At 38.8% G+C, this 27,423-nt stretch overlaps 2 protein-coding genes across 6 annotated transcripts in view; both read left to right on the plus strand.

Annotated features, from left to right (window-relative positions):
• Positions 1-5,401, plus strand: part of ARID4B (AT-rich interaction domain 4B) — a 185,072-nt gene extending 179,671 nt beyond the window's left edge. For all 4 annotated transcript variants that reach the window (XM_049868572.1, XM_049868571.1, XM_049868574.1 and 1 more), the window contains one exon: positions 3,655-5,401. In XM_049868572.1, the coding sequence (XP_049724529.1) occupies positions 3,655-3,782 (128 nt within the window). In that variant the 3' untranslated portion in view covers positions 3,783-5,401. The remainder of the gene's footprint in view (positions 1-3,654) is intronic.
• A 4,153-nt stretch (positions 5,402-9,554) lies between these two features.
• RBM34 (RNA binding motif protein 34) lies at positions 9,555-27,102 on the plus strand. 2 transcript variants are annotated; one of them, XM_049868485.1, is made up of 11 exons: positions 9,555-9,668; positions 9,785-9,959; positions 10,221-10,357; positions 13,830-14,070; positions 15,526-15,585; positions 18,835-18,878; positions 20,652-20,735; positions 20,881-20,944; positions 22,598-22,637; positions 22,957-23,075; positions 24,587-27,102. In XM_049868485.1, exons 1-11 carry the CDS (start codon positions 9,616-9,618, stop codon positions 24,869-24,871), a joined length of 1,302 nt encoding a protein of 433 aa, XP_049724442.1. In that variant the 5' UTR covers positions 9,555-9,615; the 3' UTR covers positions 24,872-27,102. The 2 variants fall into 2 exon arrangements, with proteins under 2 accessions (XP_049724442.1, XP_049724443.1); XM_049868486.1 differs by lacking the exons at positions 22,598-22,637; positions 22,957-23,075.
• The last annotated feature ends 321 nt before the right edge of the window (positions 27,103-27,423 follow it).

Consider the following 27,423-nt stretch of genomic DNA (forward strand, 5'->3'; position numbering starts at 1 on the left):
GAAGTAATGCTTGTAGTTTGCCTACAACAATGTCTGGTGCATGATAATCATTTAATAAATGTTAGCACTCAGTTAGTAGAAAATCAGAACTTCTCTGTATTAGTGTACCTTGTGTGGATTCTTGAAATACCGTCTTCAAAATTACCTCAAATCACAGTGTTCACTTCCATAGAGCTTACTATCTACAAAACAAACTCTAATGAGATAATTTCAGATAGTGAAAAGCTGTTGTGGTGGGAAGTGGTAGAAACGTTATTCAGGTAAGCAGAGACAAACTTAGTGTGGGGCCTTGTAGGCCAGGATGAGGAGTTAAATTTTACTCCAGGGGAAATGATCAGCTATTTGAAAGTCTTAAACAGGTAGTGACACAATCTCTTTGTAGTTTTATTTAAAAGGTCACTGTCTGCCTTATGGAAAGTAGTTTCTAGATGGGCAGTGGTAGAAACAGTGAGATCAGTTACGGAGCCTGTTTCAGTAGTCAGGTGGGAGATGAGAATGACATGGACCAGGATGGTTGCAAGGAAGATGGAGAGCAATTAATAGTTAACGGCACTAGCTTTGGTTTAGATGTGGTGGATGAACTGAGGATCACTTCTAGGTTTTTGGCTGGAACAACTGGATACATGGTGTCATGTTCAGAAATGGGAGAAGACCTAGAAAAGAATAGGTTGTGAGTCGGGGAGCACAAGGATCAAAAGTTCTGTTTTAGCCATCCTAGGTTTGAAATGCCCAGTTAAGCATCCAAGCGGGGATGTCAAGTAGATAGTTGGATATGTGAGCCTGCAGCTCAGAAGAGAAGTCAGGACTAGAGATAATTTTCAAGGAATTGGCATATCTACAGTACAGTACTTACTGGAAGTATTTTTTAAAGCCACAATACTGGAGTAGATCACCTAGGAAAGAAATGTGAGTAGAAGAGGAAAACTGGAAGAAGCTAACATTTAGAGTAGGACTGAGAAGGAGAAGACAGAACTTGCAAAGGAATAGCCCTGAATGCGGAGGAAAACCAGGTGAGGATGATCAAGAAAAAAAGTGTTTGAGAAGTGGAGCTGTCTGCTGTGTCAAATGCTACTGGAAGTTCAGAGAAGTGGTCAATGGACTTGACAGTGTTGGAGTCAAAAGCATTTTCAGTGAGTAGTGGAGATAGTAGCTCAATTGGTTGAAAGGAGAGTGGAAGGTGAGGAAGTAGAAAGACTGTGACCTTACAAAAGTCTTCAGTTTTGCTCTGAAGGGGAGCAAAGAGATTGGACAGTGCAGGAGGGGGACACAGGCAAGACAGTGTAGCATATTTTAAGCTTATGGCTTTGCCTCCATGTCCCTCTTCTTTTTTCATGATTACCTTCCTTATGTCCTTCTGAAGCACTTTCATTTTCTTTTCCTTCAAACCAATATTCCTACTTCCCTGTTCTGGTGTCAGTGGTACCCCTTTAACTCTCACCCCCTTCGTTGTTCTAGACTTCTTAATTTGTGGGGCGGGCAAACATCCCTCTAAGTTACAGAGTATTTGAGGAGAAATTAAATGCTAATGTATAGAAAGTATATACAGAAGCATCCTGTCAAAGGAAGGAGCCTGAGTTCTATATGATTGATACTATGTAGCCATTTAAAAATAATTAAAAATCAATTATAGTTAGCATACTGTTTAAAAGCTTTTACTAGAGCTGCTGACTCTTAAGTAGGCTCAGCTTTTTTATAGGAGTTTCCTGTGTAATAAAACATCTATCTAGAAATAGTTTCTTCAAAATAGTGTTTTGTAGGTCTGGTCACCACAAATTCTGCAGTGAATGGTTCTGGTAAATAGATGTTGTCTTTAGGGAGTCAACATTAAAAGTCAGATCAGAAATGAGGAAATGCTGTTAAAGTAATCAACAGAAAAATGTTCATCCTGGTTACCAAGGAAACGTAAATCAAACAAGGCACCATTCTTAGCAGAAGGTATTTACAAGTAAAACCAATGCTAGGAAAGGAAAAGGGTGGTGAAATTCATATCTTTATGCATTGCTGAAAGCATTGGCACAATTATCTTGGAAAACAACTTGACCACATGTTTGGAAAACTAGATAATTTCGGTTGTAAGAACAGGCCCCGACAAAAAATATGTAGCCACAAAAAAGTTGGTCATGTTAGTATTTATTTAAAAAAAAAAAAAAAAAAGCATTGCTATTTAGTTGATTCTGACCCACAGTGACCCTAAATGACGGAGTAGAACTGCCTCCAGAGGGTTTCCAAAGAGCAAGCTGCTCATGGATTTGAACTGCAGCTGTATGACTTAACCACTGTGCCATCAGGAGCTCCAGTATTTATAATAGCAGATAGAAATTGTTAAATTGAATGATCAAATGATATATTGCCTTGATACAAGGTAAAATAGGCATTTAAAATTTTATTTGTAACGCACAAAATATTCTTTGCATTGTTGTTGGTAACAGCAAAAAACTAGAAACTAAGTTACATACTCTATAAATGCAGAATACTGTTCATCTTTGAGGGAAAAAAAGAGAGAAGTATATGCACCAATATGAACAATGTCTTTAGATGTAGAGTAAAAAAAATTGAGTTAAACAGTACATTTTGCTTCCACTTGTATTTTTAAAAGTGGAGCTATATCTATTTTAAAGTTGCAAATCATATCTCTAGATTCTTCTGAAGAGTCTTCTAGAAGAGGGTTGCAATCATTTTCTGTAAAGGGAAAGAATAAATTTAGGCTTTTTGGGTCACATAGGCTCTGTAGAAACTACTCAACTTTGCCATTGTGCTTGTAAAATCTGCCATAGGCCATATGTAAACAAATGGGCATCGCTGTATTCCAATAAAGTTTTATTTACAAAAACGGGTGGAAGGCAGATTTGGCCCCGTAATTTGCAACCCTTATTCTAGAGTTTTGAAGACTGAAACAGCTGCTAACAGTGGAGAGAACTTGGGAGAACAGGAGACTTGCTTTTCCAGTTTATACCCTTGCATTAAATGAATTTTTTTTTTTTTTTACCTTGCATGCATTTGCCTTTATATTTCCCTCCCCACCCCCCAAACACTGATAACATTGAAAGAATTCCCCTGAGGAAAATAACTAATGTAACTAGTATGTCATGTGCTTTGTAAACCAAGTAGAGAATGCAGTAGTTTAACTATTTGTTTCAACTTTAAGAAGTGATAACCTTCCATTCTCACTTTTAAATTAATAAGAAAATGCAAACACTTACGGATTATTTAAAAATTAAAAATATTAGGAGGAAAAGATTTTTGTGTGAATTACAGGTTTTTCCTACTGGATTCAAAGTTCTTTTTGACATTCGTTGTGTTATTACCAAAAAAGGTCTAATGATATTTTATTTCCTGTCCTATGAGTTGGAATTGACTCAACAGCAATGGGTTTTGGTTTCTAGACTGGACATGATCCTTTTTCTTCTTAATGCGTGCATGAGCCCTTCCCTGGCCTAGCCTTTTTCATTACTTCTCCTGTCGTTTGGCACTGTCATGAGCTAAGCCAGGTTTTCCTTTCTTTCCATCATGGTGCTGAGAAAATTGACTGCTCTTATTGTAAAGCTAAATAATTGTGAAAATTCAACAGAATTTTAGTTAAGAATTATAGTGCTTTCTTTCTGTTGTTGGATATCATTTTTATTAAGCTTTTGATTTGGTTTCCCTTTTCCTTAGGTGCTGCTACATCCTCATCTTCATCTTCACCTTCATCCAGTTCCATAACAGCTGCTGTTATGTTAACTTTAGCTGAACCATCTATGTCCAGCGCATCACAAAATGGAATGTCAGTTGAGTGCAGGTGACAGCAGGACTTTCCAATGCACTTTGCACTTAATGGCTGTTGAGGGCCACGTCTTTTTTATACTGCACAGTGGCACAAAAAAAAATCAGACAAGCACTATTTTATATTTAAAATTGTTTCTTGACAAGCTGACTTGGCACTTAAGTGCACTTTTTTATGAAGAAAAAGTACAATGAACTGCTTTTCCTCAAGCAATAATTGTTTCCAACTTGTCTGGGAATTGTATGTCTGGTAACTTGAAGGCCTTCCACTGTGGCAAATGGAGGCTTTTCACTGCCTGTAGAGACAATACAGTAAGCATAGATATTGGGTGGGCCAGAACATGGTAAGATAACTTACTGTATATGTATTCCCTTGTATTTTGTTAAAGCTGGAACATTTGATATTTTTCCATTTATTTATGAAAAAAAAAAAAAAAAACCTATTTTCATTTGTACAAGCTAATGGTTTTTTAAAGCAAGTCACCCTAGAGTGGCTTTAATTGTATAAGTCAAGCACATGTAATAAATTCAAAACCTGCAGTTAACAGGATATCAGACATCAGTCCTGGTAACCAAATATTTCAGATTCTCTTTAAAAAAGACTGAACATGTTTACAGGTTTGAATTAGGCGAAATGGTCTTGCAGTGGCTTTTCATGCCCCTTCAAATTGGAATGGAACTACTGTACTTTGCCATTTTTCTATGAATCAGTATTTTTTTTTAATTTTGATATAATACATTGTGTGAAAAAAGAAAATGGCTAATAAACTGTATTAAATCTTAAAACAATGTATAAAGATTGTACTTAGCCAGTTCAAAGTGTATATTTATTCATAATGAATTATAACAGTTATATTTTTGTGTTTTCTTGTAAATGTTTCTTTTCCCTTAAATGCAGATAATTCATTTGTATTGATTATTTTATTATGAGCTTCAATGAGAGGACTTCAGGAACAAGTCAACTGTATTAGTATGGTTCAAGGTTGTTGATATGAACTGTTCCAACAGGATGGTTGTTATTTTAAATATAAATAGCTAATCCGGGTGGTAGGCCTAAAAAATTAAATGCTTTGTATAAAATCCAAACTGAACGTGAAATTGTTTTCACTTGTATTGACTTTATGTTGTATGATTCCAATATCTGTTCTGTTGGCACTTGTATTTAATTCTACACCTTTGTAAGACATTTGTATATTGCGGATGTGTTCATTCAAGCTATTTAATACCTGGCACTGTTAATACACAGTACTTTATTGTACAGACTGTTTTACTGTTTTAATTGTAGTTCTGTGTACTTTTTTTGGATGGAGCTGGCATGTTTTGTTTTCTGCCAATACGATGTGAGAATTTCAAAGCGTTTCGTTGTAGATGCTAACGTGTCAGAATCCTTTACATTCAACTTTTCTAAGAAAAGCATTTTCAGTCTTGTAGTGTGTGCTTACAGTAACTAATTTTGTTGAAAATGGTTTCAAGTTACTCAAATTTGTACAGGACTGTAAAGATTTGTTGACAGCAAAACATTGAAGAAAAAGCTTATAGAATAAAAGCTATAAAGTATATATTAGAATCTGCAAACAATGGAGAATTATGTAATATATTGTACAAATGTAAGCAAAGGCGCTGAAATAAAATGCCATAGTTTGTGAATCCTTGATTTTGTTTCTAACAAATTAAGTAATTTTAGTTCATTTCTGTATGTGATGACTGACTGGAACATATATAGCCAACAAGTATTATCTCAGGGGTTGATTGACATACAAAATAAAGGGAATATTCTACCTACAAAAACTAAAATTCCATTAACCAGATAATAAGTTTTTTAGGCTTCTTACATCTTTGCATATACTATTTTGCTTGAGTCTGAATGTAAATATTTTTCTTATGACTTGGAGGTCTGTCTAAAGAAAATCAAGTTTAAAATTTTTTTGACACTTGAAACCATTACCAGCAGCCCTTTAATTATTTAATTTTTTGTCTTTCAATTTAATCGGACCTACATAGTAGGTCTCATGCTTAACTCTAGTGTGCTCTACCCCACTGCACATTAGAATCACCTGGGCACCGTTAAAATAGTGCTCAGTCCCCACCCTCAGAGCCTTTTTAAAGGTTTCCAGTGCTTTTAATATGCATCTGGGGCAAGGACCACTGCTTTACCTCAAAATTTAAAAAATGATAGTTGGGGGACTTTTTTTTTACCCTATTTATTTGACTTTATACCAAAAGAAAATACTTTAAAGTGAAAAACTTTTTTTTTTTAAGCCAGAAAAACCCAAATATATATATTTTAAGCATCTTTGCAAATGGCTCCGTACTAGTTTCCAAAGACTGCCCTAACAAAATACCACAAACTAGGTAGATTAAAACAACAGAGGTTTATTCTCCTCCAGTTCTGGAGCCTAGGAGTCTTGAGATCAAGGTATTGTCTGACTTGATTCCTTCTGAGGACTGTGAGGGAGAATCTGTTCTATGCCTCTCTCCTAGCTTCCCATGGTTTCCTGCAGTCCTTGGTGTCTGTAGCTTGTGGTAGATGCATTGCTTCAATCTCTGCCTCTGTTATGACATGGCGTTCTTCCCTGTTTGTGTCCGCATCTCTCCTTTTTGTAAGGACACCAGTCATAATGGATCAGGGCCCATCCTATTCCAGTACAGATAGCCCTCAACTTAGGATGTTCTGTTCTGATGGCCTGTCAATTCTGATGTAAGTCAAATAACCTTTTTTTCCCCCCTTATTATTGCCTTTTATTATCAGTATCTTTATAAATCCAATCTTTGTCTTTGGGGGTTGGAAACATTCCATATAGACTTAGATATTTTTTAATATACCTCAACTCATTGCTGTCGAGTTGATTCTATACATACATAAAAAAATACACACAAAAAGCACGGTCATTTAAGTGCAGTTCATCATTAACTCGAATATGTTGTAAGCTTGGGATTGCTTGTATAACCTCATGTTAAGTAATCTGCAAAAATGCTATTTCCAAATAAGGTCACATTGACAGGTAATGGGGGGTAGGATTTAAGTATCTTTTGGGAGGACACAATTCAATCCATAATAGACGTTTTATTTTCACAAGAATTAGTTTAATTTTAAGGGATGAGTTTTAAAATCTGTAGGACAGTGTTTCCCAAAATGTGTTCTATAATACCTGGAGGTGTCCCTGGAAATGCTCTGGGAATTTATTGTCAAATGTATTTTGGAAATGCTATGCATCACATTCTCTTAGAATTCGTGTTATTAGGTGCTTTCGAGTCAATTTTGACTTAGAGCGACCCACGTGACAGAGTAGAACTGACCCACGGGGCTTTCTAGGTTGTAATCTTTACAGGAGCAGACCTCCAGGTCTTTCTTCAGGGGAGCGAGCCGCTGTGTGCATTTAAATCGCCAACCTTTTGGTTAGCACCAGAGTGCTTCACCACGGAACCACCCAGGGTCCTCTTAGAGATACATAATGTTAGATTATTAAAAAACTTAGAAAGGCCTGTGAAGACACACCTGGTTTACTTCCTTTGCTTTAGTGTTTTCAGTCTTAACTAATCATGTAACTGTTTTTCAGGGAACTCTTGATACCATCTAAATGGTGTGTTACAGAAACACTGCGCTATAGAGAAATGATTCTCTGTCCACCTGCCTGCCTCCCTCCTCTCTACCCCCCACCCCCCGTCCCTTTTCAGCCCAGCTTCTCCAGAGGATTTGAGAATTTCCTGGAATTATTAGAATTTGACTTAAGTCTATACCTGGTCACCCAGATGACATTTTAGCAAGCTACTTTTCAATAATCTGATAAACTTAATATAGATATGTTCCTTAAGGAGCCCTGGTGCTGCAATACTTAAGCGCTTGGCTGCTGACCTTTTTGCCAGCCAGAAGGTCAGCAGTTTGAACCAGGGCTTCCAACAACTGCTGAGAATTTGCATTTCTAACAGTTCCCAGGAGGTTACATGTAAGAGTCACCTGAGTCTCTGGTTAAAATGTGGATTATGATTGATTATACCTGGGGTAGAAACGCAAATTCTCACCTAGAGGCAGGATGGAGAAAAGATCTGGCCATCTGCTCCAGGTTAGGAAACCCTATGGGTTTTTGTTTTTGTTTGTTTTTTCCTAGTCTTATACAGGGTTGCTCTGAGTCAAAATCGATTGGATGGCACACAATTATGTTCTTACACAGTGTTCCTCAAGACCTTTTTTCTTACTTGAAATACTTAGGGTGTGGTCTTGTTTTCTTAACCTAGGGGTGCTCTGAGAGGTGGAGCATGAAACCTCTGACTTTTTGGCAAAACTCACTCTACTTTTCTATCAAAAGTCCTTATATTTTAAGAACTCAGAGGGGTTCGTGATCGCTAAAAGGTTAAAAACCAGTTCCGAATGGCAATGAGGCTAATTTTTTTTTTTAACTATCTACAATCATAGCCTTCATACTTATTAACAATTTTATTTTCCTTTACAAGTATTTGGAAACCCTGGTTGTGTAGTTGTTAAGAGCTACGGCTGCTAACCAAAAGGTTGGCAGTTAGAATCCTCCAGGTGCTCCTTGGAGACCCTAGGGGGCGTTCTACTGTGTCCTATAGGGTCGCTCTGAGTTGGAATTGACGGCAACGGGTTTGGTTTTTGGTTACAAGTACATGCTGCCTTTCATTCTTTGTAAATCCATTTCCTCACCTTTCTAGTCCTAATTTTTCCATACTATTTAGGAGTTTTTGGTCCTAAGTAGCACTTTCCCCAGGACTGAACACTCATCCTTTCTAGGAACACTTAAGGATGTGTGAGTTTTCCCCCAGGAACTCCACATCTGTCACTCAAAATAAGAATGACACAAACATCGTATGAGAGGTTAGGTACGTACAAGATGTAATCCTGTAGAGAAGAGTTTCACGGTTGTAAGAATAAGACATAAAAGAATTAAATGCTAAACTGTACGGTCAGGGAGAGCAAGTGCTACGTTTAAAGGGGGTAATGTACGCACATACAAAAGCTGTGATGACTGATGGTGCCATTACAGCAAACTTTAATATACAAGGGAGATTCACCTGGAAATGGAATATGTAGGCTAGACTGGAGGAGGAAGAGTCAGGAAGGCCAGCGGTTGCTGTGATCCAGATATGAGGTGATTCTTGCAATAATGTTGGGGAGAGAAGCAATGAGTTTGGGAGACATTTTGAAGAAAAAAATAGAACGTCTTCATTGGACTGGATAGGGCAGATGGAGATGCTTGAGTTGAAATACTGGATAATTGGACTTTTCCTGTCTTTGTGAAATACCACATCAAGGGAAACCAAAATTTAGGGCTCAGAAATCAAAACCAGGGCCAAGCAGTTCAATATTGTGGCTTTTGTTTGTTTTTAAACATATCTGATGTGGGTTATAAAAGGTGACATATATTTCCAGTGACTCTTGCTAAGCAGTTTTCAAATAGCAAGGCTGATCTCAAAAAGTCAAATCCTAATTATTTTACTACCAACGCTGTTGAATTCAATGATTTACCTAGTAATTTCTTCTCGTTTCTTGTCACCTAAAAGTCAAATTAACAAATATTCACTAGGGAGAGTGCCCTGTCATTGATTAATAACATATTCTTATCCTCGTGCTTTGGCATTTTGGTGCGTTTTTCCCTCTGCTTGGATTGACACCCCACTCCCTATCACTCAGCCTGGATGATTCTGACTCAGAAGTCAAGTCCCTGAAACAAACAGCCACCCGGCACAACCCTGCGTTCGCAGGCCGCCCTCACTCCTGTGGGGTATCTCCAGCCCAGAGGCTCGGCCGCAGAGACTGCCGGGCGCGGAAGCGGAAGTACTGGGACCCGGAAGTGCAGGCTCACATGCCGCTGCTCTCTAAGAGGCCTTAGAATCAGAATGGCTTTGGAAGTGAAGACAAAACGGAAGAAGAAGACAAATGCCGGGCAGGGGTGAGTGGCATGCGGAATGTCTACGTGGGCAAGGACGTTGTGCATTTGGGAGCTCGGGAGGGGGGAAGCGACGGGCGGTGGAGTGGTGTCGCTGAGTATCTAGCGTTCATTTCCAGGGAGAACCCGGACGACAGCTTTTGCGGGAACCTGACTGGAGAGTATCTCGTTGGACAAGTCGCCGATAGCTTATTCCACAGTAAGCGCCTCACCAGAGGCACCACAGATCGGCTGGCGTCCCTCTTCAGCCCTTTTGAGACTCCGGTTCAACCCGTGTACGTGCCTGTGCCTAAAGTAAGTCACTGGGTTCTATGACGAATGTTTCATTAGAACAGCTTTTCGACAAGCAAGTCTTACCCGTCGATTGACCATGCAGGACATGATTTCTGTTGTGCCTTTGGGGGCATGGGGCAGATAGGATTAATTTTAAGTAACCTTTCACTACTAGATATAACCTGTAAGAGAGTAAAGATGCTAATTTAGACCACCGAATTATCGCTTAGGTTCAGAATTTTAAAGGATGAGATCTCAAACATAAATTCAAACTTTTAAAAGGAAACCACCAAAAAAAGGAAACAGGATGAGGAGGAAGAAATTACATCCCAAATTCAAAGACCACATTTGCAAGAACCTGCAAAAAAAGTGAAAGTGAAGAAGAAACTTTCTGATGCAGACAAAAAGTTGGCAAACAGGTCAGTAACCTCTCTCCCTCTCAGTTGATGTTAAAGAAATTATAATTCATTTACCACAATAGTTGTCTTAATCTTTTTCTCATTTCGTATTTCTAATAATTAATTTAAAATTTTTTCTATTATACAAAATGTCATATATGTACAGAATTTGAAAAGGATAATGAACCCCATGTACGCAGCATCAGCAATTGTTAATGCTTGGTCAGTCTTGATTCATCTTTACTCCCATTCATATCCTCATTTGGAAGTAAATCTAAGACTTAGTATTTCATTTATAAAATTTTAGTGTGAGTTTGGTGTTTTTCAACTAAATCCAGGGACCAAATTTCTCCCGTTAACTTAGTTGATGGTATTTTATTGTTGTTGTTGTTTTTAATACAGTTTATTTGAATCAGGATCCAAAGAAGGTGTGTTTGTTGCAGTTGGTTGATATATGTCTTCTGAGTCTAAGCAATGGCTCAGCTCTCCCACTCTGTCCTTCCATCACCACAGAAGTTGTAGGGCGTCCAGTTACGTGCACCCTCTGCTGCTTAGCAGTGCCACCACACGATCCTAGTTTGCTTTCCTCTACCCCATTACCAGCTTTTCCACAATGGTTGTCATGCTCTTTAAGTCCCTTATCCCCCTCATCGCCCCCCCCCCAAGTCTTTCTCAGCAGGTGATCCTGTTACCTGGTGCAAGAGCTATTAATTGCTAACAGTTGTGAACTTCCACTTTTTGTCCCCTTATTTACTGTATCTGTGTTGTTGTTAGCTGTTGTGAAGTCAGCCCCAGACTCATGGCAACCCCATGCACAGAGGAACAAAGCACTGCCCATTCCCACAGCATACCTGTGATCAGTTATGATCATATGGTTGTGATCCATAGGATTTTTTTTGGCTCATTTTCAGAAGTAGGTCACCAGGCTTTCTTCTTAGTTCATTTTAGTCTGGAAGCTCCTCTGAAATCTGTTAAGTATCATAGCAACATGCAAGCCACCACTGACAGACGGTTGGTGACTGTGCTTGAGGTGCATTGGCCGGAAATTGAACCCACATCTCCTGCGAGGGAGGTGAGAATTCTACCACTGAACCACCAACAGCCTTACTATATTTATGTGTACCCTTAATCTCTTCCCCTTTTTCTTAGAGAAAAGTGTCTTCCTTTTTATCTAAGATTATTCAGCTGTCTGTGTGTGTACACTACATACTTATTCTTCTGCACCTCTAGGGATTGGGCCAGCCATCAGATGCATCCATTGTCTTCTTTTTCTGTATTTTCAATCTTTTTACCATATAAGTACACTAAAGATTCTTATCTTAGAAAAAGAAGCCATCTCTCACGCCCCCCCAAAAAAGCAAAACCCTATCTACAATCATCTCTTTTTGCTATTGTTCCCTCAATCCTTTGCCTTGTACTCAAACTTTTTAAAAAGTTGTCTATACTTGCTCACTGTCGCTTTTCTTGATGTCTTTATTCTTCTATACACTGTCTGGTTATTTCTTGGTTTTGTTTTAGTTTTTTCTTTTTACTCTGACCATGCCCATGAAATAGTGCTCAGGGAGGCCACCCTACCTGGTTGTCATATTTGATCAGCAGATGACCTTGGCCTTAAGAGCCTTCCCTGTTACATTTGAGATGGCTGCTTTCCTTCTGAAGCTGTTGACGTCTCTGATAGCAGTCTCTTCTGATTCTACTCCTCATGTTTGTCTAGCCCTTCTTAGTGTTGTTGTCATTGGTACCTTTTTTTCTGACCTTAATGTTGATTTTCTTCAGGATTCTCTTCTTGGTCGTCTTCTCGTAACCTTTTCTCTCTCATTCTGGGCAGCCTCTCTCTTAATCTCCAGACCTGTATATCTGTTTGCATACTGGCACTCGCTCCTGTATGTTCCACATACATCTCAAAATCAGAATGCTTCAGACTAATCTCATCATCCTCATCAAACCGGTCCCTTTGGTACCACCATTCTTCTAGTTGCCTAGGCCAGTGACCCAGGAGTCTTCCTATACCATTACCTCTCCCTGCATATCTAATCAGATGCCGAGTCCTGATGATGCTTTTAATTTTCTCTTAAATCGGTCTTCTCCTTTCCACTTTCTCCCCTGTTCTCCTCAGATATACACCATCATTAACTGTCTCCATACTGGCAGTCCCTTCTCTAGCCTTGCCCAACCTTTCCGAATTATCTTCCACCATGCTGCCCAAATGATCTCTTTGTAGGCATTGCTCAAAATCTTCAATGCTGTCACCCCAGTCTTCTGTGGGATAAAATCTAAGCAGCTTTGCATAACAGGCAAGGCTTTTCTTGACCTGGTTCCCACCTTACCATACTGTCTCATATTCTTTGACTCCTGCTAGATATTTTATACACCATCCTGAACCAAAAATTAGACGTAGTCCCTCTTTTTAGTGTAGCTTGTGATCTCCTGGAGAAGCACCCAGTGAAAATTTATTGAGCAGTGACTGTGTATCAGGCATCATGCTTCTTCCTCTGAGGAAATTTGTTTTTCCAGGCACATTTTTTCTCTTATATTCCCATGATGTATATTAGTTACCATTTTATTTTGAATTTTGCTTGTCTGGTGAGTTACAAGTCCCAGTGGCACAATGGTTAAGTGCTCCACTGCTAACCTAACGGTTGGCAGTTTGAACCCACCCAGTGACTATGTGGGAGAAAGACCTGGTGATCTACTTCCATAAAAATTACATCCAAGAAAACCTATACTGCAGTTCTGTTCTGTCACATGGAGTTGGGATTGACTTGATGACACCCAGCAGCAATGAGCTAGACTATTGAAAGGCCTTTAATGGTGCCTTTTTTTTTTTTTTTAATCTTTATATCCCCAGATGCTAGAACTCAATAGGAACCCAGTGAATATTTGTTGAATGAATCAGTCATTTTTATGACGACTCCTACCCATTCCCTCCCCTCACTCAGATCCACATCCAGTTCTCTTTGGGCTGACTCTCAGACTTCACTTATTCAGGGAAGCCAGTATTTTATATTGAACTTTCCATTTCAGAATTTTGATACACAGTTCTTTAAATGTTACAGAACTATTAAAAGTAGGAAATCTTTTCTTTCCTATTGGCCATACTACTTTTATAAAGTAAATATTTTGCAGGTATAGTAATCCTCTCAGACGCCCTGGGCCACCCTTCAAAATAGTGCTGCAAACCCTCTAAGGTTCTAGAGCAGTTGTGCTTTATCTGGACTTTGTAGCATGTCTTCAGAAATGGAGTTTTTCTTCTTCTAACTCTTTTTAAGTTGAAAATTTGTTTCCTAAAAACACTACCCACTTGTTTGGTAATATTACTTTTAAATTTTAGATATGTTTGTGAATGGTAAATTCATATTTAGAAAAGCCAGAGTAGTTGGGAAATATTTCTAATCACAGAGAGTATCTATCCATTTATAAACTGCGTTTGTCGAATATTAGACCTGATTTCCATGACTCTTATTTCTTCCTTTTTTTGTTTTGCCTTAAAAAGGGAAAGCGCTCTAGCATGTGCTGATTTAGAAGAAGAAGAAATTCACCAGGAACACGGGCAGAAAAGGAAATGCTCCCAGTCTGGTGGTGGTGTTAAAGCAGCAGATAAAAAAGTGCTTGATGATGTAGATCACCCAGTTGTAAATCAAAGAAAGAAAATTCAAGTCAACCAAGAAGAGGAGAGATTAAAGAACGAGAGAACTGTGTTTGTTGGTAATTTGCCAGTCACATGTAATAAGAAGGTGAGTTTATGGTTTGTATATTGTAAAAATTGAGGGACGTTAATAATTTTTCCGTTTGTTTACTCTTCCTTTGTTGAGTACACACATAATTAATCACTGTTGAGTATAAATAAATACATAAATTGTTCTGTGGTAGATTCCACCCTCCACCCCTTCCTTTCCATTCCTATAGTCACTACCCTATTTCAGGCTTTGGTCAGCCTCATTTGGGTTATTGTGGTGACTTCCACATAAGCACTAAAGCATGAGCTGCTCCGTATGTGCAGGGGTATTTATTTATATCTTTTCTTTACTGCTCTGTGTATGCTGTGCACCTGAAAGGGTGCCTAGCACGTAGTTGTTGCTATGTGCCATCAAGTCGATTTTCAACTCATGCTGACGCCATGTGACAGGTTTGAACTGCCCCATGGAGTTTTCTTGGCTGTAATCTTTACCAGAATAGATTGCCAGAGCTTTCTCCTGCAGAGCTGCTAGGTGAATTCGAACCACCAACCTTTTAGTTAGCAGCTGAGTGCATCACCGTTGCACCACCAGGGTTCCTTTAGCACATAGTAAGCATTCAATAAATATTCGTTACCTAAGTGAATGAGTGCATCCTCAATTTCTTCCATTATTTGGGCTTCACCAAATCAAAAACATGCCCTTTATTTTCTGTATTTTCATATGACACTGTTGGCAATCCCTCAGATCAAAACCCTGCTCATCTTTTGAAGTACAGTTTAAATTACAATTCCTGAAAAAGCAGACAGTACAAAAAACTTAACTTCTTAACCTCTGCTTTTCACTGTTGCCCTCGTCTCCTAGCATTTGATTCATGATTATTTTGTAGGACATAATACAGTTGGCTTTATAGCATACTTCACTTATTGATTTTCCTATTAGATTATAAGGGGCTCAAGAGAAAGGACTGTGTATGGTGCTTTGCACAAATTACACTCACTAATTAAATTGTTTTTGAATTAGACTTGGTTATAGAAATTATTGCCTTAAGTATAATACACTTGAGCCAGTCATAAGAATAATGTATACAACTTGCCCTCTAGGCTCTCCCTCGATCTGATGGTCTCAATTCTGAACAGTTAGAGAATTTCTCATAGTGACATAAACATCCTAAAGAGTTTTGTCTGGTTTAACCCATAGTGAAAAGGTGACAGAATCTATGGAAAATATAAAAATAAGCCTAACCTAAATTTAGATGTTGTAGTTAAAGATTGTAGAAGATTAGAAGACAAAAATGTTGTGTACCTCATGGATATTAATTTGAACTTGAATCGTGTTTTCCTTTTGTGTTAGTTGCGGTAAATTTTTTTGTCTACCCAACTGAATAGTCACCTACTTCTCCTGAAAGACTTTTAAAATAAAAATTGTTAGTAAAAATTTTGAGGCAGTTTTACTTATTTCATTTTTGTACCACTTAATTGATGGACTAAAAGCATATGTGTATTTTCTTTTTAGAAGCTGAAGTCTTTTTTTAAAGAGTACGGACAAATAGAATCTGTACGATTTCGTTCTCTGGTAAGCCCCTTGCCGCTTAAAATTGCATAATCTTAAAGCTGTTGCATTTAAATCAGTCTATTAACTTCTTGGTATGAGTGAGAGTAGCACTTGACCTTAACCTTTTCAAGCAACAGGTTCGTTCTAATCTGTCCCAAAAGAAGAGTTGCCCTTGTATCTATTGCGGACTGTTGGACTTTGTTAAACAATTTAATGAGTTCACGTAATAAAATCGTATCTTTGTTACTAAGGCCAGGCGTGTTCTTTGGAGGGTGGATGGGTGACTTTTTTTTGCTGTGTCTATTTAATAGGCAGAGAAGTTAAACTTAATTGAATAGCATCTCCAGAATCTTGCATTCCCATCATTCCCATCATATGTCCTACATCCATCCAGTGTGTTCCCATCATATGTATTGTGTCAATCCAGTATGGTAAGTTTGTGTGACTGCTGCCAACAACACTCATACTCTGAGCATAGACAGATGAAGTTTTTTTTTTTTTTTAATCTAATGTTAAAACTTTATAGAAGTGATTAGTATTTGGTTTTACCAGTTAAACACTCTGTAGGCTAGTTGTAGTGCCATTCATTGGAGAGTGAAATGAGTGTCATTTGTGGTGGTTGGTTTTTCTATACATGACTTTTTTTTTTAACTGTGTGTATGATTTACTGTGGTATATATTGTGAATATTATTATTTTTTAATGTAATTAATGCTTATTAGAATACAGGAAATGTTCATTCTGTGTTTCTGACTTCTTTTTTTTCTCAGGTGATTCTTGATATTATTGATGTTTTGGGTTGGATAATTGTTTGTTCTGGGAGCTGTCCTGTACACTGTAGGACGTTCAGCAGCGTCCCTGGCCTTTCTCCCCTAGATGCCAATAGCACTCTTAACTCCCCTCCCCCAGCTGTAACAACGAAAAATATCTCCAGACATTGCCAGTATCCCTGGGACATCTCCAGAATTGCCCACTTCTCTAAAAGTAGACATTTCCCAAGGTTTTGACACAGTCCCCAAAATTGTTTTCATGGTGTTTGTTTTCTCCTTTTTTCACATGCATTTTGTCTGCCCTTCCTAGTCCTAGTTCAACATATCAGATCCTTACCTGACATGTCAACTCAGAAGTCCTACCAGCACCTCAGTTTCAGCATTTTTGTGCTTACCTCTTTCTGCCCCGCACCCCAATCTCTGCTGCCCACTGATTGTCTATATTATCATTTTTCCTATATTACATACTTAAGCCGAGGCTACAAGCTTACTCACATTTGGAGTTGCCTTTGCCTCTCTTCTTTGGCCCAGCCATTCTGTTGTTTGCCAACCTTGATGGTTTTTCAACTGTGGTGCCTTTCCTAGATGAGTCATTCCTTGCTTTTTATATTTTCACACCTAAGTTCTCATTACCTTTTGCTGGAATTGTTGCAGTGGCCTGTTATGGCTCTCACCTCCAGTCTCCCTCTGCTTTATCCAGCAAACCAGTGTCAACTTAGTCTTCCTAAAGTACTTCCTCCTGGTGCCCCTCCCCTTCCCAGCTCCCCACCCCCACTATTACTCACACACATACACACACACCCCTTGGCATTACCTTCTTACCCTTGGGAAACCTGCCCTGATTCTGCCTGTCCCTAGAGTACCCATGTTTGGTGACCCTGCTGTGCACTCTACAGCAAGCACCCTGTACTTTGTTATACTTATCACTCTTTACTGTAATTGTTGGTGACATTGTCCCACGAAAATGTAAACTGTGATTACAAATACCCTATTTGCCTTGCTTATCTTTGGGTCCCCAGCACTGGCACATTGTACCCATTAAATATGTATCACCTATTACTGTGGAGTCTATTCCAACTCATAGCAACTCTATAGGACAGAGTAGAACTGCTCCATAGGGTTTCCAAGGAGTGGCTGGTGGATTCAAATGGCCTACCTTTGGTTAGCAGCCATAGCTCTTAATCAGTGTACCACCAGGGCTCCAAGTATGTATTGAATTACCTAAAAACTTTGAGTTATTCTGTCAGTGAAATAGTGTCCTCAGGGCTTACCTATCAGTTTACATGGTGGCCCCACTATACCAGTCCAGCTCGCCGCCAGCTCTTTGTTCCTTCACATGTATACTGTGCAGCAACCAGGTAGCTGCATGTCTTTATTGACCATGTACATAGGCCTTCTCACCTTGGGCGTTTTGCTCAGTTCATTTACTATTCCTAGAATTCTTTTGAAAGTTCCATTTTGCTTATCAAGATACTATGTGCTTTTCAATATGCAGCTAATGTCACCTCTTCAAGCCTTCTGGTGCTTTATATCATTAAATGGTGTTTTTTTTTCCCTCTAAATTCTTTTTGTACTTTATTGCCCTATGTTATCTTTATTTATTGATATTTTCAATAACAGGATGTAGATCCTTGAGAGCACACAGAAGGCACCTGGCAAATTTTTTTCGATGACTGTCGTTTGTCGTTTGGCGTGTTTTGCGCTGTTTCTCTTCCTATATTTTGAGAGTTTGACTCTAGGTTAGCAGTCTTAGCAGGACAAACAGAAAAGAGCCTATGTAAACTATCAGATGACCAAGAAGGAAAACAGCTTTTCCAGAGGAGATTTGTAGTAACTGCCCTAAATGAGATTTACATTCATAGAAGCTCCTAGGCTTGAACTGCAGGGTCTCTATCTTTTTTCTTTTGTTAATTGAGGTAAAATTCACCTAACATAAAATTAACCATTTAAAAGTGAACAATTGAGTGGCATTTGGTACATCACAATGTTGTGTAACCACCAACTCTATGTAGGTCTTAAACATTTTCTTCACCCCAAAAGGAGTGAAGTAACAATGTATCTACTTATATTATTTATGAGTTTAATTTTAAAATCACATCGAATATAAAATATTAATTTAGAAATGTGTTTTTCCACACACATAAAACCATTTTACTCACATTTTTCATGTGACAGCAGAATGTTGTCATAACTAGAACCCCCTTTGAGGCATCTGACACAGGTAGAGAGCTCATTACTTTTACTTCCGTCTAGGTTATTTGAGAGTCACTGCCTGTTAAATCTGAGTATGATACTAACATTGGAAATTTTTAACCTAAGCCATGAGGTCCCATTCATACAGCACAGGGCAGTTGTTTCTGGTTTGATTATTTCCCTAGAGTTTTTTTAATCATAACATATCCAAGCTAGGTATTTAGGCTTAAATTAGAATTTAATAAATTTGAAGTAGTATTTCAAATACTGAATTTTCTTTAATACTGTTTTTTCCTTTCTTCTAAAAGATTCCAGCAGAAGGGACTTTATCTAAAAAGTTGGCAGCAATAAAGTAAGTTTATTAGAGAAAGGTAATCTTAAACTCTCTCTCCATTTTAGTTAAAAATTGAGATAATTTCTTAGCAACTTTGTAGAGTTTTATTTATTGAATAATGCATCACGCTTGACTGTTTTTTTTGTGTCTGTAATAGTGTATAAATTTATTTGTAAAATGCTTGTCTTTAAGCCTTAATGTAGATTGTAGAGTCACAGAATGTAATATAAAATAATTTACTGGAAAATATACCATGAGGAATTTTAAGCATGTTCATTACTACATAGTGTTTGGAACAGAATAAGAAACTTTTGTGCCCAAATTTTCTAGTACAAATCATAAATACCATATTTCAGCAGTGCTGAGTTACACATTTTCCCACATCTTATCATCTCTGAAATCATGATATACCTTGAACTAGTGATGCCTCACAGTTGCTGTCAGCCTGGCCTGAAGTCAGGCGCTCCTAGGGAGGAGGACTGTTTGCTTCTGCCAGTCACGTGGGTATACCACCAGCCCGAGACTGCTTTAAGTCCTCTGGTTGGGATACCTGGTGGCATAATGGTTAAGAGCTTCACTGTTAACCAGATGGCCGGCAATTTGAATCCACCAGCTACTCCCTGAAAACCCTATGGGGCAGTTCTGCTTTGTCCTATAGGGTCGCTGTGAGTTGGAATCGACTTGATGGCAACAGGTTTGGTAGTGTGACTTAAGGTTCACATTCTCAGGGGCTCCCCCTGAGTGCCGAGTATGAGACGTGCAAATTTCCTTGCTTTCCTTTCCTATATGGCATGGTACTTTCTCATTTACCTTCAGCTTTATGCGAGGCTTCCCATTCGTCCCCCAGTCTTGGGTGTGTTTTCTTTCTTAATGGTACATAAAATGATGAAAAACAATCAGAAGTGTCTTTGTAGTAGATAAACTATAATAATATACTTTAGAAACATTTTTGGGAATCTTATTATATAAAAAATTTGAATTGCATCAGTCCCTTTGGACTTCTTGTTTAGGTGCCATCATAGCGACCCTGTGTACGACAGAACAAAACACTGCCCGGTCCTGTGCCATCCTCACAATCATTGCTGTGTTTGAGCCCGTTGTTGCAGCCACTGTGTCAGTCCATCTCGTTGAGGGTCTTCCTCTTTTTCGATGATCCTCTACTTTACCAAGCATGAGCCCTTACTTCAGGGACTGGTCCCTCCTGATAACATGTCCGGAGTATGTGAGATGAAGTCTCACCATCCTTGGCTTCTAAGGAATATTCTGTCATACTTCTTACAAGACAAACTTGTTTGATAATCTGCCCCTGGTGGTTAGCTTTGGAGGGAGGGATGGGTTGTAATTGGGAAGGGCCACATAGAGAGGTGTCTAGGGTGTTGACCTTTTAATAATTCACTGAGCTATACATTTTTGTGTAGTTTTTTATACGTGTGTTTTATTTTACAGTTAGAGAAAAAAATCCAAGTTGCCTTTCACATCTGTTTGTGTGTGTGCCAGATACAGAGCTGCAACTGAGATTAGAGTGTCTAGTCCTTAATGTTCTCAGGGATTGGTGTCATGTTGGGGGGCTACTGGTTCTCACACAGCGATGATTTGTAAAAAGGGGTGGGCTACGTGTTTGGGCTAATACTTTATTAGTTATGTGTTACTTTTTGAGTTATTACATATTTATTCTAAGAGATGAAATTTTCCCCCAGTATTTCTCGTTGTATCTATTGATTGAGAATAGAAAATAAGCTGTATTTATTTTCGTAAGATTGAGGATAACAAATTTTGTTTTCTTTGATGTAGACGTAAAATTCATCCTGATCAGAAAAATATTAATGCCTATGTCGTGTTTAAGGATGAGAGTGCTGCTACAAAAGCTTTGAAAAGGTAATTGTATCTCTTCAAGGTTTGCCCAGAATTATTGCATTTCAGTGTGCACAGGTACATTTTTTATTCCTTGGTTTTACTTTACAGCTCATTTTACAGTAACTCAGTGCTCATTTGTAATAACCAGTTCCCCATGTATTTATAGAAATGGGACCCAAATTGCAGATGGATTTCGTATTAGAGTTGATCTTGCATCTGAGACCTCATCTGTAAGTAGTATTTAATTTTTTTAAAGAACTTAACTGTAGCCTTGCAGAGAAAAATATTTCCATCTGCACTTGAGCTGAGAGGGGAGTGGGATTCGTAGTGTGAGCACCCGGGTGAGCACAGAAGAACATGAAGCTTCTTCCCTCGAGATGCTTAGGGTGCTTAGAGTGACACAAGGACTTTTAGTCAGCTTTAGCTTCAAGAATATACTCTCTTCTGCTTGAATACTTTCCCTACCCCCACTATTAGAGCAAATAATCCTAGAACGTTAGGGCCAGAAGGTACATTAGAGATTATCTGTTCTGACCCCTTATCATATAGACTGAGGTTGGGAAAGTTAAATCATTGACTAAACGTTATTTGAATACCTCCTGTGTGTCAGACACACAGTGGTAAGACAGTCTCAGTTCCTTAGGGACTCACAGTATAAAGGTAGAGATGAGCAGATGAACAGATTGTTGCCTGGTTTTACAGTAAATATCAAGAAGGTCAGCAGTTTGAATCTACCAGCCCCTCCAAGGGAGAAAGATGTGGCAGTCTGCTTCCGTAAAGATTTACAGCCTTGGAAACCCTATGTGGCAGTTCTACTCTTTCCTGTAGGGTCGCCATGAGTCGGAATTGACTCAGTAGCAGTGAGTTTTGTTATTTCGGTTTTATACAATAGATGCATAGTATGTTGTATCAGCACAAGAAAGGGGCACTTAACTTGGGGAAGTGCAAACAAGAAGGGTCAAGGAAGGTGTCTAAGAGAATAGGTCTTAAATCAGTTTTGAAAGATGAGTAGGCATTAGTGAAACTACTGCTGCCTCCCCCCCGCCCCCCAAAAAAGGGCATATCTGGGCAAGAAAATCAGTGTGAATGATGGGAAACTTAGTTTGCTGAGGGAATGGTAAGAGCTTGATGCAGATAGAAGGTATGAGGTACGAGGGGCAGTGTAGTAAGAGTTGCAGTTGGAGGAAAAGAGGCCAAATCATGAAGACCCTTGGTTGCCATGCTGAGGGATCTGGATTTTATGTGGCATTTGTTTTAAAATTTTAAACTAAGAAGTAACATGGCAAGATTTGTGTTTTGCACAGGCCTCTCTGGAAAGGGAGGATGGGTTGGAAGAGTTCACTGCAGTCACAGTTCATTGCAGTCATTGTCAAAGTGCTTAGTTGAGAAATGAGAAAGACCTGGATGAAAGTACAGGGGTCAGCAAACCTGTGGGCCAAATCCATCCACCACCCTTTTTGTTAATAAAGTTTTATCAGAACGTAGACATTCTTTTCCATTCACCTATTGTTGCTGGCTGCTTTCCTGCTGTAACAGCAGAGTTGAGTATTTGCGACAGAGACCACAGGGCCCACAAAGCTAAAATATTTACCATCTGGCCCTTTACGTACACAGTTTGCTGACTCCCGATGTAGCAAGCCTTTCTTGAGCAACTACCATGTGTCAGTGCCAGCCGTGAACAAAGCTCCCTCTGGTGGCACTCACTCCCAGTCTAGCCAGGAAGATGGAGTAAGTTGATCACCAAACAAGGGACTGATGAGAGAGATGTGTGGCTAACTCAGGAGGAGTGGTGACCAAGTCAGGCCGAGAAGTGAAGGAAAAGGAGGATTTTAGGATGACTTCTGCTTGAGAGATTTTTTTTCTTAACTCTCTTTGTGTTTCAGAGGGACAAAAGATCAGTATTTGTGGGGAATCTCCCTTACAGTAAGTTTATTTAAACAAACTATCTGTTATTAAAATAACGGGAAATTAAAATTGATTTAGTAACTTAATGTTTTGCCTGAAGACCAACTTTAAAAAGCATGCAGTATAAATAGACTAATTTTCATGATGATATATGTAAATGGACCACCAGCCACTCCTTGGAAACACCATGGGGCAGTTCTACTCTGTCCTATAGGGTCGCTATGAGTTGGAATCGATAGCAATGGATTTAATGTGTAAATAGCTTTATTATTAAAAATTTCCAGCTTTCTAAGGAGATTCCAAGTCTTAACCTATGTTTTGGCTGAATTCGATTTAGAAATTGAAGAATCTATGGTTGAGAAGCACTTTTTGGACTGTGGAAGTGTTGTGGCCGTGAGAATTGTGAGAGACCAAGTGACTGGAGTCGGCAAAGGGTTTGGCTATGTGCTGTTTGAGGTAGGGCAGACTCAGGCACTATCACTGTCCTTTGAAGAAATGGGAGGGGTTGTTACTCCCATTTCACCTATTCGGACATAACTGTCATTTTTACCCTCAGTTGTGTCTTGAGAAAACTGAGTTCATAAACTGTGTTAGGGAGTACGGTTGCTACAGTAGCACCTCAGCCAAAAGATGTTCTGGTTGGCTCTTTATTCACAGTAATATTATCTCTCTGAATCTCAGTTTCTTTAAAATGGGGAAATTAATTGACCATTCGCTCAGAAGAAAATTTTAGTCTTTTTACTTTAGTTGACTAAATAATGACTATTGTTTCATGCCTAACATTGTTAAAAAAACTAAAGTAGTAAAAAATAATACATGTACTATCTGAGAGCATGCAAATTTTTCTTCCCTCAGCAACCGTCAGTCAATACATTTCCTTTAAGTTTTTTCCTGTGCCTTTTTTTTTTAAATTGAGCTTATATCTGTGTATATAAAATTTTGCAGCCCGCTTTGTTACATTGTGCTGTGTAAGAATGTTCCACTAAGTGATGTAACATAGTTTATACTCTTTTCTTCCCCTAATGTTGGACATTTGCAATATTCTGTTTTTTGGTGTAAAAATCAAAATGCAGTGGTTACGTTTTTTTTCTTGAATGATTTCCTGCTCCTTGGATTATGATTATTCCCATTAGCGCGCAAGTTGTGTGACCATTTTCAAGTCTCTCAATATCACTTAAAATCCATTCCCATCAAATCAATTCTGACTCAGCGACTACAGGGCAGAGCAAAGCTGCCCGATAGAATTTCCAAGGCTGTAATCATTATAGAAGCAGACTGCCACATCTTTCTCCTGTTGAGCCGCTGCTGGGTTCAAACCGTAGACTTTTTGGTTAGTAGCTGAGCACTTAACCACCGCACTACTAGGGCTTCTTTGATTTGTGTCTTACATCATTCCTGTATTGTAGTTATCTTACTGCTTCTTGATTATTACCTGATAGGCTCTAAAGTCTTTGAACAGACATTAAGCGTTATTATCATTTAGTGGTTCTGTGATACAATAAAAGAATGCTAGGTCTTTCAATCTGAAAGGAACTCTAGAGGGCACCTAATCCAGGATCTCGGGAAGTGTAGAGTTTCCTGCCCTCAATTCGTCTAGTACAGCTTGACTTTTACCCAAAGATTTCTATGAAGCAGGCGTTTTATTGGTTTAAAAGATTCCGTATGGTTAGTTAGTCTAACACCTCGCTTTACCGGAGAAAAATGAAACCTTTAGGATTGTGACTCACCTGATCATTTGACAAAATTGTTTGAGAACTTCCTGAAGAAAAATTTGTTGGTACCTAATTAAAATGCGACTTAACGCACTGCTGTGAAAACACAAGAGGTTGGGGCTTATGAGGTATGGAAATGGAAGGGGTTTGTATGTTCAAATCTGAAAATGGTTCTTATCCATTAGCGTAGTGATTTTGTTAGTTTATTTACAGATGAGTTTCTGGTGAAGATTAACTTATTAATTTTTATTTCAGAATACAGATGCTGTTCATCTTGCTCTGAAATTAAATAATTCGGAACTAATGGGAAGAAAACTCAGAGTCATGCGTTCTGTTAACAAAGAAAAATTAAAACAACAAAATTCAAATCCAGGTTTGAAGAATGCGAGTAAACCTAAGCAGGGACTTAATTTTGCTTCAAAACATGCAGAAGCAAAGTCTAAAAGTTTATTTATTGGAGAAAAAGCAGTTCTCACTAAAAAGAAAAAGAAAGGACAGAAGAAAAGTGGACGACCTAAGAAACAGAAAAAACAGAAGTAGCTAAAGGCTTTTTGTTTTGTTTTGTTTTTTATACACTGAGGACTGGTAATAAAAGTGTGGTGACCCATGTGTTGAGTTTCAGAATTTTTTATGGATGGCATATGTGAAAAACGGAGACTTCTGTATTCTTAGTTCTTTCAAATTGTGATACTGCCTTTGACGCTTTGCTTTAAGATGTAGGTAGAATGCTCAGTGTGGATTATGTGTTACTACTGATGGTGAAAAAAAAAGAAAAAACCTTGCCGGAGTCAATTCTGACTCACAGCAACCCTATAGGACAGAGTACAATTGCCCCACAGAGTTTCCAGGGAGCACCTGGTGGATTTGAACTGCCACCCTTTTTGGTTAGCAGCTGTAGCACTTAACCACTACACCACTAGGGTTTCCCTATTAATGGTAAAAGAGGTGATTTCAGGCTTACTGTGAACATACAGAATTTTAATGTATGTTAGCACTTCAGATCTGTTATTTCAATAATAATATTGTTTGGGATGTGACTAAATTAAAAAGTGAGTACACCCACTCCTCGCTTATCGACATGGTTAGGTTCCAAAGACCAGGTTGTTACACAAAAGATAACGTTATGCAGAAATGGAGGATATTTTTTTTCTGTTTTTAGACCATCCATTTTTCCAGTTTAATTTAGAAAATACAGTCATAGAAATAACAACAGCTAAGATTTACTGATGTGGTCATCATTGTGATGTGTTCAGTTATGGATTATTCCTCTGTGGAGAAGGAGGCTTGAAGGAGACAAAAGCTGGATAAAGCTCGGCTGTGTGATGGGAGGGCTGGCGGCTTGATGACTTGACCTTCCACCTGTGCTGGTCAGAGCTTCCCTCGAAGAGCTGCCTCCAGGGCTCCACTCCCACCCCTACTTGCCCTGTGTTCACTATCCTGGAGCCTTTGAGTCATCAAGGCTGGGGACTTTCTATGAGGTCACTGATAGAAAGCCTCCCACCCAGGCGGAGGCCTCAGGCCCAGTTAAGCTCACTTTGGGATGTCATTAAATTTGCACGCACGTCTTCCAAACACCCTCTCCAATACCTCTTTCTCCCTTCCCAAACCACAGCTGTTTTGAGCTGCAGGGCCTCATGCCACATAGGAGATGGGAACCCAGCACAGGTGCCCACTGGCTCTGTGCTGCCTGCAAATCCTCCCAGAGGTCATGGCCACAGAGGAGGCTGGCCCCGCATGGCAGCTGGACACAGTGTCCCTGCCAGCAGAAGGGAGTGGAGTGCAGCGTAGGGGATGCTCCGTGGCTGTTGCCACCATGCCTGCTGCCTCATTAATGCACAAAATAGTCTGATAGATTTTTTACTATTGTCATAAATGCAAAATGTCAGATAAGATAGTGAGGAATAGGTGTAAATGGAAAGAAAAATGCAGTATCAACAGTAGTACTGATTGTGTCTAAGTAAATAAAGTGGGATACTGATCTAAGGTAGAGTCATAGACCTTAAGAAAAGTTTTGGGAGTGTTGCCCATTAAAATGACATCATCTTTTAAAAAGTCATGTTTAAACATTTTTCTGATAAAATACAGTAAGTCACGAAGTATGAACAATGCTCAACGAGGGAAGAGAATACTGTTGTACTCTCTTGGGACTTAACCTTAAAGCTGGGTCTTTCTAACTGGAGGGAGGAGTGGCAGTAGTAAACCAGCATGGCTGATCTGAGGCAAGCAGAAACTATGACATCCAAACATGGTATCACGTAGGTGAATGGGAACGAGGGGCTTTATCACTGACTGTTTTGAAAATCCTATCTTTGGGGGTTTCACAAGAAAAACCTAAGGGATCTTGTAAATTTCGCTCTGTAGAGAGCACAGACAGCTCCAATTTTACTGTCTGCCCAGGGATTGGCTATTGTATGCTTAGGACCTTGTTTTTTTACAAGAAGATTTCAGTAAATACTTATTACCTGATCATTCTTGAGCAATTTTGCATATATATCCAGTTAACTATATATAAAGATGTATCTTTTTTATCATGTATAGTTTTTATAGACTATGTGACTATGTAGTCTGTGTGCATAAACAACTGTGACTTCTGTGAATGGTTTATTTTTTTATTGCTGTAAATATATTTGCTAATTCACTGTGTTTTATATGTACGATTTGGTGCTATCAGTTATCATTGCCAAATTTTTATCACCGTAAACAGACACTGCTTCCTAAACGATGATTTTCCCGTTCCGTCTTACCCTGGTAACCGCTAATAAAGCTTTGATCTCTGTACCTTTGTCTATTCTGGTTATTTTCTAGTGAAATCATACAGTAGTTATCTTTTTCTGATGGAATTATTTCACTCAGCAGAATGTTTTCTGAGTTCATCCATGTTGTAGCATGTGTCAGGACTTCATTTCTCTTTATGGATGAATGATATTCCAAGATATGCATATGTCACGTTTTGTTTATTGATTCATCTGCTTTTGAACATTTAGGTGGTTTTCCATCTTTTGGCAATTGTAAATAGGACTGCAGTGAACATTGGTGCACATGTGTCTGTTTTCGTTGCTGCTTTGAAGTCTTTTTGGTATATGTGAATGGGT

The sequence above is a fragment of the Elephas maximus genome, chromosome 24, assembly GCF_024166365.1.
Source record: "Elephas maximus indicus isolate mEleMax1 chromosome 24, mEleMax1 primary haplotype, whole genome shotgun sequence".
In the NCBI taxonomy this organism is placed as follows: Eukaryota; Metazoa; Chordata; class Mammalia; order Proboscidea; family Elephantidae; genus Elephas; species Elephas maximus.

Excerpts from the sequence above, each read along its gene's own strand:
- RBM34 (XM_049868485.1), top strand. The coding sequence starts at position 9,616 with ATGGCTTTGGAAGTGAAGACAAAACGGAAGAAGAAGACAAATGCCGGG. Across the intron at positions 9,669-9,784 it reads AAGACAAATGCCGGGCAGGG|GGAGAACCCGGACGACAGCT; the intron begins GTGAGTGGCATG and ends GTTCATTTCCAG. Across the intron at positions 10,358-13,829 it reads GACAAAAAGTTGGCAAACAG|GGAAAGCGCTCTAGCATGTG; the intron begins GTCAGTAACCTC and ends TGCCTTAAAAAG.